The sequence below is a fragment of the Mytilus edulis genome, unplaced genomic scaffold (assembly GCF_963676685.1).
Source record: "Mytilus edulis unplaced genomic scaffold, xbMytEdul2.2 SCAFFOLD_1188, whole genome shotgun sequence".
NCBI lineage: Eukaryota > Metazoa > Mollusca > Bivalvia > Mytilida > Mytilidae > Mytilus > Mytilus edulis.
The window spans coordinates 1-13,104 of record NW_027268170.1 but is presented as its reverse complement, the minus strand read 5'-3'; the positions used below and the strand labels follow the sequence as shown (position 1 = coordinate 13,104).

At 32.6% G+C, this 13,104-nt stretch overlaps 1 protein-coding gene across 1 annotated transcript; it reads right to left on the bottom strand.

Annotated features, from left to right (window-relative positions):
- Positions 1-459: 459 nt before the first annotated feature.
- LOC139506916 (fatty acid-binding protein homolog 6-like) lies at positions 460-4,872 on the bottom strand. Its single transcript, XM_071295582.1, has 4 exons — positions 4,594-4,872; positions 3,153-3,325; positions 2,432-2,542; positions 460-1,382 (listed from the first exon to the last, which is right to left on the bottom strand). The coding sequence occupies exons 1-4, from the start codon at positions 4,679-4,681 to the stop codon at positions 1,332-1,334; spliced, it is 423 nt and encodes a 140-aa protein (XP_071151683.1). The 5' UTR covers positions 4,682-4,872; the 3' UTR covers positions 460-1,331.
- Positions 4,873-13,104: the final 8,232 nt, after the last annotated feature.

Here is a 13,104-nt window from a genome sequence, read left to right as displayed (position 1 = left end):
AGAAAAAAAAACAAAACCGGCTCAAGCGAGAGAATCAATCTCGTTGAGATGATTCAACGATAATCTATAACTATATGCAGCTGTTTGTACAGTACTTGCTAGACTTGCTACAATTCCATTTCTATTTTTTCCCTCTTACTTATTTATATGTTTACTGATAAGTGCCAGCCTACTGATTGCCTTTGGAGATATGTCAGTATAATTGTAATCTCCTAGTTATAGCAGTAAAATTATTAAAGGGGCAAAATTGAAAAAAAGAAGAAAAAACATAATTAGGAAGGGACATGTAGCAAGATGTTGCTACTGTAGCAGGAACAATTCCGTTGCAGGTTAGATAATGCACACCACACACAGTCTGATCTAGTTTGTTAACTGATTTACACGGAGACGATGGATGCCAAGTGTAAATTCGCTATCTTGACAACTTAGTTAATGAAAAAAAAATCAGTAAAAACAATATATATGCATGTACTAGTAATTTATTCTTCAAATACAACATTTATCATGAGTTTTCAATGTACAGAAATGGTGCATTCAATGATTTTAATTTTACTCGTAGATGCATGAAGTAGATATACTATCCATAGAGACAGATTTTAATATGCACAGTTTACTGATATTAGACTGAACATTACGCTTCAGTTCATTCAATTTAACAATTCCAAACGACTTGCAACTAAAATAAACCGAAATTCTAAACTTCAGCATACAAATAAATATCTTTAACTAATGAATTCAAAATACAAATATCTATTCAATTTAACAAGTATGTACTCTCCTAGATGTACTGAATAATCATCATGTGAATTATTGAATTAAGAAATATGAAATTTTGAGTGTAAATACGGGAGATAATAATTACATAATAATACTGTCTGCCACAATACATAGAAATGGTAAGCATTCAGACCACTGTACGATGTTCGTGCGTACACTTTAAAATGGCCTTGCCTGCCATTGAAGAGGATTGAATTGGGTTCCATTTTACTGCAACTGGAAAATAAGAGTGTGTTGACTAGATGCTGACATTTTGCCTTACAATGCAGCAGTGGATATCAAAACTGTATGTTCATATGAAAATTTGAGAAAATGTATTGCTAAAATAAATGAATGGATAGTAAATTGAAGTCAGAGACAAATTTATTGGGTTGTTGATTTTTAAAATTTCACAAACCAAGAGGTAAACAATGTCACTGAATATACAGAATCTACACAATCTTCATAGAACACATTCTAAGGTTTAATACTAAAAGCGACGTGCGAAATCTGGATGGTCACATGATTTAGGTGTTATCCTATGTAATTCCTACGTAAAGTTCAAAGTAACAGGTTTATGCCTTCTTGAAATATCTTTTAGCCGACACATCTCCACGAGTCATAGTCTGAAAATAACAAAACTGGCATATTTAAAAATACTTTTATGTGTATTTTTTTGTCAAAACTTTAACACACATTTCTTATAAATAAAGTCCGCAGGCAAAACTAAAATTATCATGTGTCATGTAGAACTATAAAAGTGTAGTATAAATGAAATTATATTTATTACATATTCTTAAAAGATGACCTTTATACGCATGTATTTTTAACGGTTATCCCTACACCGGGGGGGGGGGGGGGGGGGGTGGGGGGGGTACTTCCAATATATTTAGTGGTATGAGTGTGCCGCACAAAAGGGTCCCTTTTTCATCCCCTGATCAGTCTTCTGGTTAGAACAGGGTCCCTTTTTATGTCCTGCTGGTTAGAATAGGCTCGCCTTTTCATCCCCCGCTGGTGTCTTCTTTTAAACAAAGTATTTGTCTAGAACAGGATAACTTATTTAAATGTTTATAGAACCAAAAAGAGATGATCAGAAATCTTTTGTTTTACTTTCTTCTTAATCCTTGGTCAATTAAAGTAAAAAAACGTGTCTAGAACAGGGTATACATTTTCTGAGCGAGTCTAGAACAGGGTACGTTTTTCAATGTTTACTGGTTAAAACAGGGTATGATTTCGAAAGTGTTGTCGGCACAGATATAACCGAAACGATAGTCAGTACCCCCACCCCCCATCAATTAACAAAAATAGTTAGTAAATTCAAAAAAGTGTTTGTCAATGGTAACATAAACGCTAACTCCCATGTAAATGTTATATTGCTATATAATTAGCTTTTGACAAATAGAATTGACAAATATCCAATAAACAGGCGTATTTTAGAGCCCAAAACACAAAAATGAAATTGAGAATTGAAATCGGGAATATGTCAAAGAGACAACAATCCGACAAAAGAGCAGAGCACAACCGAAGGCCACCAATGGGTCTTCAATATCCAACAATCAGGCCTACTGCCCATAACAAACCAATATTAATTAAACAGGCCTACTCCCCATAACAAACCAATATTAATTAAACAGGCCTACTCCCCATAACAAACCAATATTCTTTAAAGACTTACCATGACAAGATCATCTCCTTGTTTTTCTCTGACTACTGTTACAACTTTCTTAGTAGCCTCAGTAGGAGTATTTACTATTGTCAATTTACCGTCGACAAACGTCGCTTTCGACTACAATATAAGATTATTATCAAAAAGAGTCACAACAAACTATACAACTCCTTGAAGAAGTCAGATATATCAAAACATATGTAAATCTATCACAAATCCTATTGTTTAACAAGACATGCAAAAATCAAATCAAAAAGAATTCTGCACTTTATTTTTGTTGTTTTCAATAAGTTTTTGGTTCTCTGTCCATTTTTTTTTCGTCTTCCGATTTATGCATATATACCGGATAATAGTTTATTTTACTAAAATATGCAGTTCATAAACAGTAAATTGCATACATCTAAAACTTTTGAGAGAAAAACGGAAAAGAAATCCCGAATACATCATTTTTTTCAAATTTTGCAACCTATGCATGTATATGGTTGATGATGCAGATGTTAAATGATTGGTGTTCAACGTCCAACGACATCATCCCACCAGAAAACAAAGTACGTCACTTACTTACGTAGCAAATACAAAGTTCAGGTCTTTAGTCTGACCCGATCAAGGATCAAGAGAAGTTCGCGACAACACGACCACCGTTGAGGAGGAAATTTGAAAAATAAAATATTATGCTCTCATTTATAGCATACGGTTAAAAGAAAAATGGCTACACGAAGACCATAGTTACCTTGACCATTTCCCCTGCATCTGTTTTCCTGTCTACCTCTTCATTTAACGTGTATTTTTCTTCCATTTTCTTTGGTCCAGCTTCTATATTAATTGTTATGCTATTGCCATCGATGGTAAAGGTATTTGTTGGTGACATATTGGCAACAGCCTTTCTCATCACAAGATTGATACCTGTAAATGAATAAAGTTAACACATTCAGTTGGATTCAATATATGTAAGTTTAAGTACGAAAAATGATCATACAAACTGAAAATGCATTAATCTACATTGTAACTTATATTCAAAACTTGAAATATAGCATTAATTCACAGAATAAAAAAACAGAATGTAGTTAACATAATTATAATAATGTTTTTGCCAAGTGAAAATTGTACCAAATGGCTTATTTGCTTGGTTACTTAAATTTATTTTTGGTAGAGTATAAATATTTTGTTTTTTTGGGTTTTTTTTTAAATATAAAGTTAAAAACATTTGTTCAAAATATTTTTCAACATCATTTTTGTCCATAGATCTGATCTAATTCGCTTAATAAACAATAACTCTGATCTAATTCACCCCTGCATTTAAACAGCAGTTCCGAGTTAGGTCTCCATTCTAATAAATATGCAGCTGCAAGTGTATTCATATTATTCAAACAGAAGTATTCTATTCCATAACAAGTAGTTAGCAGTGAAAGGTTTTATCAATTTATAACTTTCTAAAAACTTTGCACGAGTTGTGATACCGATGCAAGATGACTGATCATGAATATTGACAATTCAATTGAAGTTGAATTATAGGAAAAATAAGATAAAATCAATTAGACGATACAGTCATGGTACATGTACGTATACTTTACCTGACACACATACATGGTAAGGCTTTTGTTAGCCGTTAATGAATATTTGTGTCACCGAATGACAATTGACATGTTATACTTCCCGTAGCCACTAGCTCATCAATGTTTTGCTCTTATTTTTCAAAATAACGAAACGCCAATTATCAGGATTTTATTCCGTCACAAAATCAGCACAACAACTTCAATTTAAGGAACATCGGTTTTGTACTTTTTAAGGGGATGGGGATGGGGGTCTATAAGTGAATCGGTACTTTGTATAGCTGTTTGTCTTGCCGTCGCAATTCGTTTGATTATGTGTTGGTCGATTTTTTTTTAATTATATTAATAACTTTTATTCTGAGTGTACCCAAGCCCTCCCATAGCTAGCGCCTCAAATGCTCTATTCGTCGATGAACTATGAACCAATTTCGGTCCGACAACTTATTTGTTCTTTATATTTATACTTTGTTTTCAAAAAATAATAAGGAGATGTGGAATGATTATCTACGTGTGGCCTTCGACGAGAAAACTCTATATATTTGCTATGAAAATAACGCATGTCAACATGCAAAAAAATCTATACAAGAAAACCAACCATCTGACATTGATATTATCACTTACCCATTTCTTTTAGAAATTCTTCAAACTTTTCACTTTTGTAAACCTTCCATTTTCCTCCAAGTGCAGTTTTCAAATCATCAGAAGACATTTTTTATTCTTTTTACTATAATGTAACGCGAAGTAGACGGAGAAATAAATGATGTTTTAAAGGTTGAGAATACGCATCTTATATACTATCGGAATTATACAGGTTTACAATGTGGAACGTTCAGGTAACGGAGAGGTAGACCGGAACGTCGTATACAAACATAAATATTGAATATTGTCATTTACCTGTATCTCATTCATTAATAACGTTCTACATCTTGAACTGAGTGGGATTTTACCCTTAACGGTTTGAAAAAAACTAGTTTATATGAGTGAAAAGAAGAATGTATAACATGTATAAGTAACGTTTCTGTCAAACTTTGTAAGCTATCGATTGTACAAGGAAATTTAGAATGCATTCATATGCATCGGAATGGCATTATGCATCGTGTCACATAACACATTAGTACAAGGAGTTTCTCTTATTGTAATATTATAATAAGTGTCTATACACATTATTGAACGTTCCACATATTAACTTATTAGCTAAATGGAAAACTCTAGATTAGGAAATAAAAAAAAATCTTTAGTTTATACATATAAACTCCACAAAGTTTGTATCGACAGTATACATCGCCAACCAACTGAGGGAACCTCAAGGAGTGGCAAAAAAAGGGGGTGGGTATGTTTTTTCATCATAAAAACTGATCCCCAATTTGATGAACAAAAAAATTGTGGTCAAGCAGATGTCCAAAAAAAAAAGAGTTTTCAAGATTGCGACAAAAGTTGCATTTTATCCCTATGTTAGATATGTTTAGCCATCTTGGTTTATTGGCGCGTTCATCGGACACATTTTGAAACAAGATATACATCGATATACGAAGTAAGATTGTGGCCACATTGGTCAAATTTAGCCAAGTAGTTTCAGAGCATAAGATTTTTGCAAATTAAAGTTATCGGGCAACGATGGATGACGGACGCCAAGTGACGAGAAAAGCTTATTTGGTCTTTCATCCAGGTGAACTTCAAACTGAATATGTACCTATTACTGCTATTCTTGATTTGATAATAACTTTCAATATTAAATTCAAATATTTAGAATTAAGTCATTTATGGGTCATGAGCCAAATATTCTCTTAGAGACTCAAATGTATCAGGCAAGGAATCGTACACATGACCTCCAACATTACATTATATACACTGTCTTATTTCGTTCACACAAATACAACTTGAAATACATGTATGCTCTTTTTTAAAATCGTAAAGTGGAATTACAACATTATTACTATGTATCACGTGAGATATTCTTGAACATGCATGACATATTTGCTACTGAACGTTAAGTATCCTATGTTATATCAATCTAAAGTTAGAAACAAATACAATAACAGCCGAATCATCTTATGATGTTTTGAAAAAATCAGTCCATGTAGTTATCAAACATGATATTTGGTGAATTATTAAAAAACACCAATCGAATTAAATACTGCCAAATAAATAGGATATCAAAATATATGTTTCAGTTGATAGACGGTCCTTCAAGATTGTACGAAACAGAACTTAAACCTTAAAATATCATGACATACACATTGATACATATGAATTGGGCCTTGTTTTACTAAAATGTATTGCACCAATTTCAATTTAATTTGAAAGATTGGAGCTGTTAACATTAGCTATTAAACAAATGTAATCATTAAGTATACGTTTGCGGGACAGTTTACTTGTAACTAAGCAACGAATTGTTTGTTTGTTTTCCTCTTATAATTCACTGGTATATATATTATATTGGATTTTTTTAGATGTGAAATAGAATTCATTAATGTACTAACAATTTACAAAAAGGTGAGGAAATCATTGAGCTAAACTAAGCAAGTCAGAGTTTTTGTTGTTTTGCTCGGTTCAGATTCCGAACCTTAGAATTCAAACTTCAACGTTGGAAACATCTCTTAACTCACTCTTTTTCTGTGTCTACTTATGAGTCTCATTTATCAATAACTTTATCCATTTATTTCTCAATAGTGATGACAGTTTCATTATCTTTCCTTAAAGTATAAAAAATGCACTCTCGCCCTCTCTTTTTCTCTTTATGTATATTCAGCGCACTCATTTATATATAATAACTCGGACTTCTTTTAAATTGAGTTTTACTGGCAACATGTCTGAGTGTTTGTTTCTTGCACATTGGTTTTAGGTATAAAGGGAGGGTTGAGGTGTCGCAAAACATTTATTCCCTCCACATTTTTGCGCCTGTCATGAATCAGGAACCTCTAGTCTTTGTTTTCTTTCTTTCTTCACTTTTCTGTCTTTTGACAAAAAACCCATATATATATTCAATAGATATACCATTCTTTACATGCATGCTCACACATATAATTTGTATTATATTGCCATAAATGTTAAATGTAAAAAAAGTCTGTTTGACTTGTGTCTTATCCAATTTGTACTTGAACAAATAAAATATGTTTAGACTAAAATCTGGCCTTTTTTAATATAAAAAAGATGTGGTATGATTGTCAACGAGACAACTATTCACAAGAGACCAAATGACACATAATTTAACAACTAAAGGTCATCGTATACGGCCTTCAAAAATGACCAAAGCCTAAACCGCATTGAAATCTGTAATAGGCCCCTAAATGATAAATGCAAAACAGTTTTAAACGAAAGAACAAACTGCCTAATATATGTACAAAATAAATGAACGAAAAACAAATTTGTAACACAGCGACAAACGACAGCCACTTTAAAAGAACATGCTCTTGACTTGGGGCAGGCACATACTGTACATATGTAATACATCAACAAACGACAACCAATAAACTACAGGCTCCTAACTTGGGACAGGCTCATAAGAATATTGCGGAGTGAAACATGTTTGCGGGCGCTATCCCTCCAAACAAGGGCCCCAAACAAGGGACAGTGGTGTAACAATCTGTTTTTTAATCTTTTATCGGGTTATTGTTTCTTTGTTACATTCCCCATTTCCGTTATTTTTATGTCATAGATCCACCCTTTGAGTACAAACGTGCTTGTCATATAAATCAACTTATAGGATGTGTGACTAAAACGAACAAAAACACATATATACTTTAGATACTTAATGAATGGCTATTAATTATTTTGAATTTATTGAACCATAAAACTAATTTTTGACTGTTCACATTGAATAATCCGCGAAGCGGATTATGTAAAATGTGAAGAGTCAAAAATTAGTTTTATGGTTCAATAAAATCAAAATAAATTATTGCCATTCATTTTAAATAAATTTCTACCAAAAATAAGGCTCAAAGAACTTTTTATATTATTTATATTAACAATAACGTATACACAAGTTGGCGTATGAATATACAACGTCAGAGTGGGCGTGTCGCCATGAAAATTGACAACATTCAAAATAAAACTAATAATTTTAACCAATCAGAAGACAGTAAATACACCAAATTTATATATATATATATATATATATATATATATATATATATATATATATATATATATATATATATATATATATTAACATTATGCACATGAGACAAATTATCTATTGTTGTCAAAGAGACACATGAGACAAAGTATCTATTGTTGTCAAAGAGACACATGAGACAAAGTATCTATTGATGTCAAAGAGACATTAGTTTTTATGTCATCTTCTTAAAGAACCTTTTACAAACAACATCACCAACAAACAGTGTCTGAAAATTGAAGAAAAAAGAAATTGAATAACATTTGATAAGAGATAGACGACATTTAGAGAATTTACATATTTCATATGTGCAGATGTGGTGGTATGCTGATGATTAGGAGCTGACCTAGCACTTCAGAAACTAGAGGCTCTAAAGAGCCTGTGTCGCTCACCTTGGTCTATGTGAATATTAAACAATGGACACAAATGGATTCATGACAAAATTGTGTTTTGGTGATGGTGATGTGTTTGTAGATCTTACTTTACTAAACATTGTTGCTGCTTACAATTATCTCTATCTATAACAGTACTTTCTGTGGAAAATGTTATTGAAAATCTTCAAATTTTAAGAAAATTGTTAAAAATTGACTATGAAGGGCAATAACTCCTTAGGGGGTCAATTGATTATTTTGGTCATACTGACTTATTTTTAGTTCTTACTTTGCTGTACATTTTTGCTGTTTACAGTTTATCTCTATCTATAATAATATTCAAGATAATAACAAAAAAAACAGCAAAATTTCCTCAAAATTACCAATTCAGGGGCAGCAACCTAACAACCGATTATCCGATTCATCTGAAAATTCCAGGGCAGATAGATCGTGACCTGATCAACAATTTTACTTCCTGTCAGATTTGCTCTTAATGCTTTGGTTTTTGGGTTATAAGCCAAAAACTGCATTTTACCCCATGTTCTATTTTTAGCCATGGCAGCCATCTTGGTTTGTTGGTCGAGTTACCGGACACATTTTTTAACTAGATACCCCAATGATGATTATGGCTAAGTTTGATTAAATTTGGCCCAGTAGTTTCAGAGGAGAAGATTTTTCTAAAAAATTACTAAGATTTACGAAAAATGGTTAAAAATTGACTATAAAGGGCAATAACTCCTAAAGTGGTCAACTGACCATTTTGGTCATGTTGACTTATTTGTACATCTTACTTTGCTGAACATTATTGTTGTTTAAAGTGTATCTATATCTATAATAATATTCAAGATAATAACCAAAAACAGCAAAATTTCCTTAAAATTACAATTTCAGGGGCAGCAACCCAACAACGGAATGTCCGATTCATCTGAAAATTTCAGGGCAGATAGATCTTGACCTGATGAACAATATTACCCCATGTCAGATTTGCTCTAAATGCTTTGGTTTTTGAGTTATAAGCCAAAAACTGTATTTTACCCCTATGTTCTATTTTTAGCCATGGCGGCCATCTTGGTTGGTTGGCCGGGTCACCGGACACATTTTTTAAACTAGATACCCCAATGATGATTATGGCCAAGTTTGGTTAAATTTGGCCCAGTAGTTTCAGAGGAGAAGATTTTTGTAAAAGTTAACGACGCCGGACGACGACAGACGACGGACGCCGGACGCCGGACGCCAAGTGATGAGAAAGGCTCACTTGGCCCTTCGGGCCAGGTGAGCTAAAAAGTATAGGTACATAAGATTTATATTAAAAACTAGCAATTCAGTTATGAAAAAATATTCATATTTTTTTTTTTTATTTAAAGTTTCATATGACTTTCACTTCCACATTTATGAGTAACATGTAAAACTTACCATGACTAATTCGTCATCAACAATTTCACGGTGTACTGTTTGTGATTTCATCTTATTTTTAGGATCTATTGGAGTTTGTACGATAATAAGTTTTCCTTCTTCATATTCTCCTTTAGCCTGTTAATGAAACATGCATACTTTTAGTAAAGTAATTACATGACAAAAGAATATAAAAAAACAGTAAGGGACCTGCTATACAGTGGTTGTCGTTTAATTGTTGATGCGGTTCATAAGTATTTCTCGTTTCTCGTTTTTTATGCCCCATTTATGGACATTATGTTCTCCGGTCTGTGCGTCCGTCCGTTCGTTCGTACGTTCGTCCGATCGTTCGTTCGTCTGTCCGTCCGTTCGTCCCGCTTCAGGTTAAAGTTTTTGGTCCAGGTTAAAGTTTTTGGTCGAGGTAGTATTTGATGCAGTTGAAGTCCAATCAACTTGAAACTTAGTAAACATGTTCCCTATGATATGATCTTTCTAATTTTAATGCCATATTGGAGATCTTATCCCATTTTCACGGTCCACTGAACATAGAAAATGAAAGTGCGGATGGGGCATCCGTGTACTTGGGACACATTCTTGTTTTTTATATATATTAGACCATTGGTTTTCCAGTTGAATGGTTTTTCACTAGTCATTTGTTGGGGCCCTTTACGGATTGCTGTTCGGTGTGAGCCATGACTCAGTGTTGAAGGCCGTACTTTGACCTATAAAGGTTTAGCTTTACAAATTGTGACTTGGATGGAGAGTTGTCTCATTGGAACTCATATCACATTTTTTTTATGTATAAAAACAGAAGGGACCGTTATCAAATTTCTCCGTGGCAACAAAATACGGAATGAATTAACACTTTATAAATTCCGTTAGTCCTACGTCAGGAACGCTCAAAACAAAATCAGAAAAAGGATAAAAACGAAAAGCCAAAAACAATAACTACCTGGACACTACATTAAAGTTTAAAAACTACTCCAGTGTAGGATGATGTATAAAAAAGCTATGATACATTTAGCTTCTGGTTGTACGTCTATATTCAAATATGAAAATGAGATGTAGTATGACTGCCAATGAAACAACTGTCAATACAGATTACAGACAATGGTGTGACAATTATACAGGTCACCGTGCGGCTTTGAAAAGAGAGAAACACCCATATCGTATAGTAAGCTATAGTTGGCTCCGTCCGTTAACACATCTGTTTTGCGATTTATTTTATCTGTTTGTTCAACGGTTCTAACTTTATCACGCACTTATCATATATTTTCATGGCATTAGACACAACATTTTTAAAATAACATTTTAAAGATGTTTTTGTGTTTGCTGGGTTTATACTCCAATCAAAAGGTCTAACATTTATATTTTCTCTAATAATTGTATTGTATTCTGAAATTCTGAAATGGATGCCATGATCAGCATATGGATCAGGAAGATAGATTTGAAATATAGCCTTTTGTTTATTGTATGGATTACCAAAACCTTTTTATGACTGAAGGTTATGGTAAACCCCTAACTAGAAAGGCAATGGATGCCCATAAACTTATCAAGATAAATGAAAAATAATTTCTCCCACCTTCAAAATGCACAGTTATGGATATCCATAATGTCTTTGAAGGTTATGGGTTACCATGACATTGTATGGTTATGGCTTGCCATCAATTCCCAGACTGCTTATTACTTTAGTTATAAATGTGAGAAAATGGAGGTATAGTGCATCGAGTAAGCAGCCAACTCAAAACACAAATGAAAAACCGATAGGTTGCACTTTGTAAATACAGCTGTTTCAAAAGTCACACCTCTTTTAGGAAGATATATACTATTCATAGATATGTTTAATTTGTTGACGTACTGGTTCAAGATATGTTTTCTGCGTTTCATCTCATAGAGACATAAATTCGGAATGTTATATAAAAGTATAGAAAAACATGATAGAGCCTAAAAGTTTTCAAGAAACTTAATAGTGAAAGTGACACAGTTTTAGTTGCAAAGGGAGTTCCCATGATAAAATTGCAATGTCGATATATACAAAATTGCAACCTTTAAACCATATTAGAATACATAATACAAGTTAAAATAATAATTTACCTTCATCCAAGTGCCTTGAATTTCTTTCATATATTCTTCACCCAATGAGAATTCGTCCACACTAGTAAACAAACCTGTTTTCATTGCTATTTTAATTTTCCCTCCCGACATAGTGAGTTCTGTTTCAGGGGAAACTTTTGTTGCTACTTTTCTCAGTAATGCATTAACACCTGAAAGGAATGTTAAAATATTGAAAAAAATGGGTTTTTTTTTTAAAACTAATTACACAAAATTCTATTAGGGTGTAAAAGGGGGGAGGTGGGTGCTTGACGTTAAAAAAAAAAAGTGAAATAAGACATCATTTCACGTTGAACGTGAAATAATTTCTGTCATGAACGTTGCACGAAAAAATAAAAACTATGATGTGAACCTTTTGTGACTGAGTTTATGTTTATTTCGTACTATGTTTTGTTATTGTTATCATTTGTTGCTGTTGTTGTTGTTTGTTTGTTTGGGTTTTTTTTGAATGATTGTGGTTTTTTTTTCTACATTTTGTTGTGTTTTGTAGATAATTTACTGCTATTAACGTTTTGAAATAGGAAAATTATACAAACATTACGTTGTTAATATTCCCCTCTTTGTTATCAAACTCCTCATATTTACTGTTTGTTCGATGATTTCGCCGTTTACATTCCTGTTAAAACTAAATCGTTTTTACTTGTTTTGATCTGAATATTATTCATTAAATTTAGTTTATAATTTAAAGCAATATTTATATAGCCTATGTAACAGTCCATGTCGTTAAAATACTAAATCCCTGGGATGTGTTTTAGTTGATTTTAGTCTCTGATATATGATTTTTTTTTTATTATTAATGTTTTTGGTTTTTATAACTAGCTGTCAGTAACCGCGAACACTCTCAAATCGTACTTTCATCTTAAATTGTCCTATTTTTACAATTGTAATTTTGTTTTGTTATTTAATGTTTCTTTCTTATAAATATATATACAATGTACAAGCTTTGAAAGTTGTTTAGTGCGCAGAAGTCACAGTCATGTAAGGCATGAAGGTTGATAACATGTTAAATAAGAATGATGTTATATAAAGCACTGTTTTTCAAGAAGTGAAACTTTTCTGCTTAACCACTGTCCAACATTTTGCATTTTCTTTCTTCTACAATTGTTTTTCAAAGCATAGGGCAAATTATTATATCAGAGTTTT

Bases quoted from the DNA above. Each gene is read 5' to 3' on its own strand.
- LOC139506916 (XM_071295582.1), bottom strand. From the start codon at position 4,681: ATGTCTTCTGATGATTTGAAAACTGCACTTGGAGGAAAATGGAAGGTT. The intron at 3,326-4,593 runs GTAAGTGATAAT...ATTCATTTACAG, and splicing joins AGAATTTCTAAAAGAAATGG to GTATCAATCTTGTGATGAGA. The intron at 2,543-3,152 runs GTAACTATGGTC...CTTATATTGTAG, and splicing joins ATGCAGGGGAAATGGTCAAG to TCGAAAGCGACGTTTGTCGA.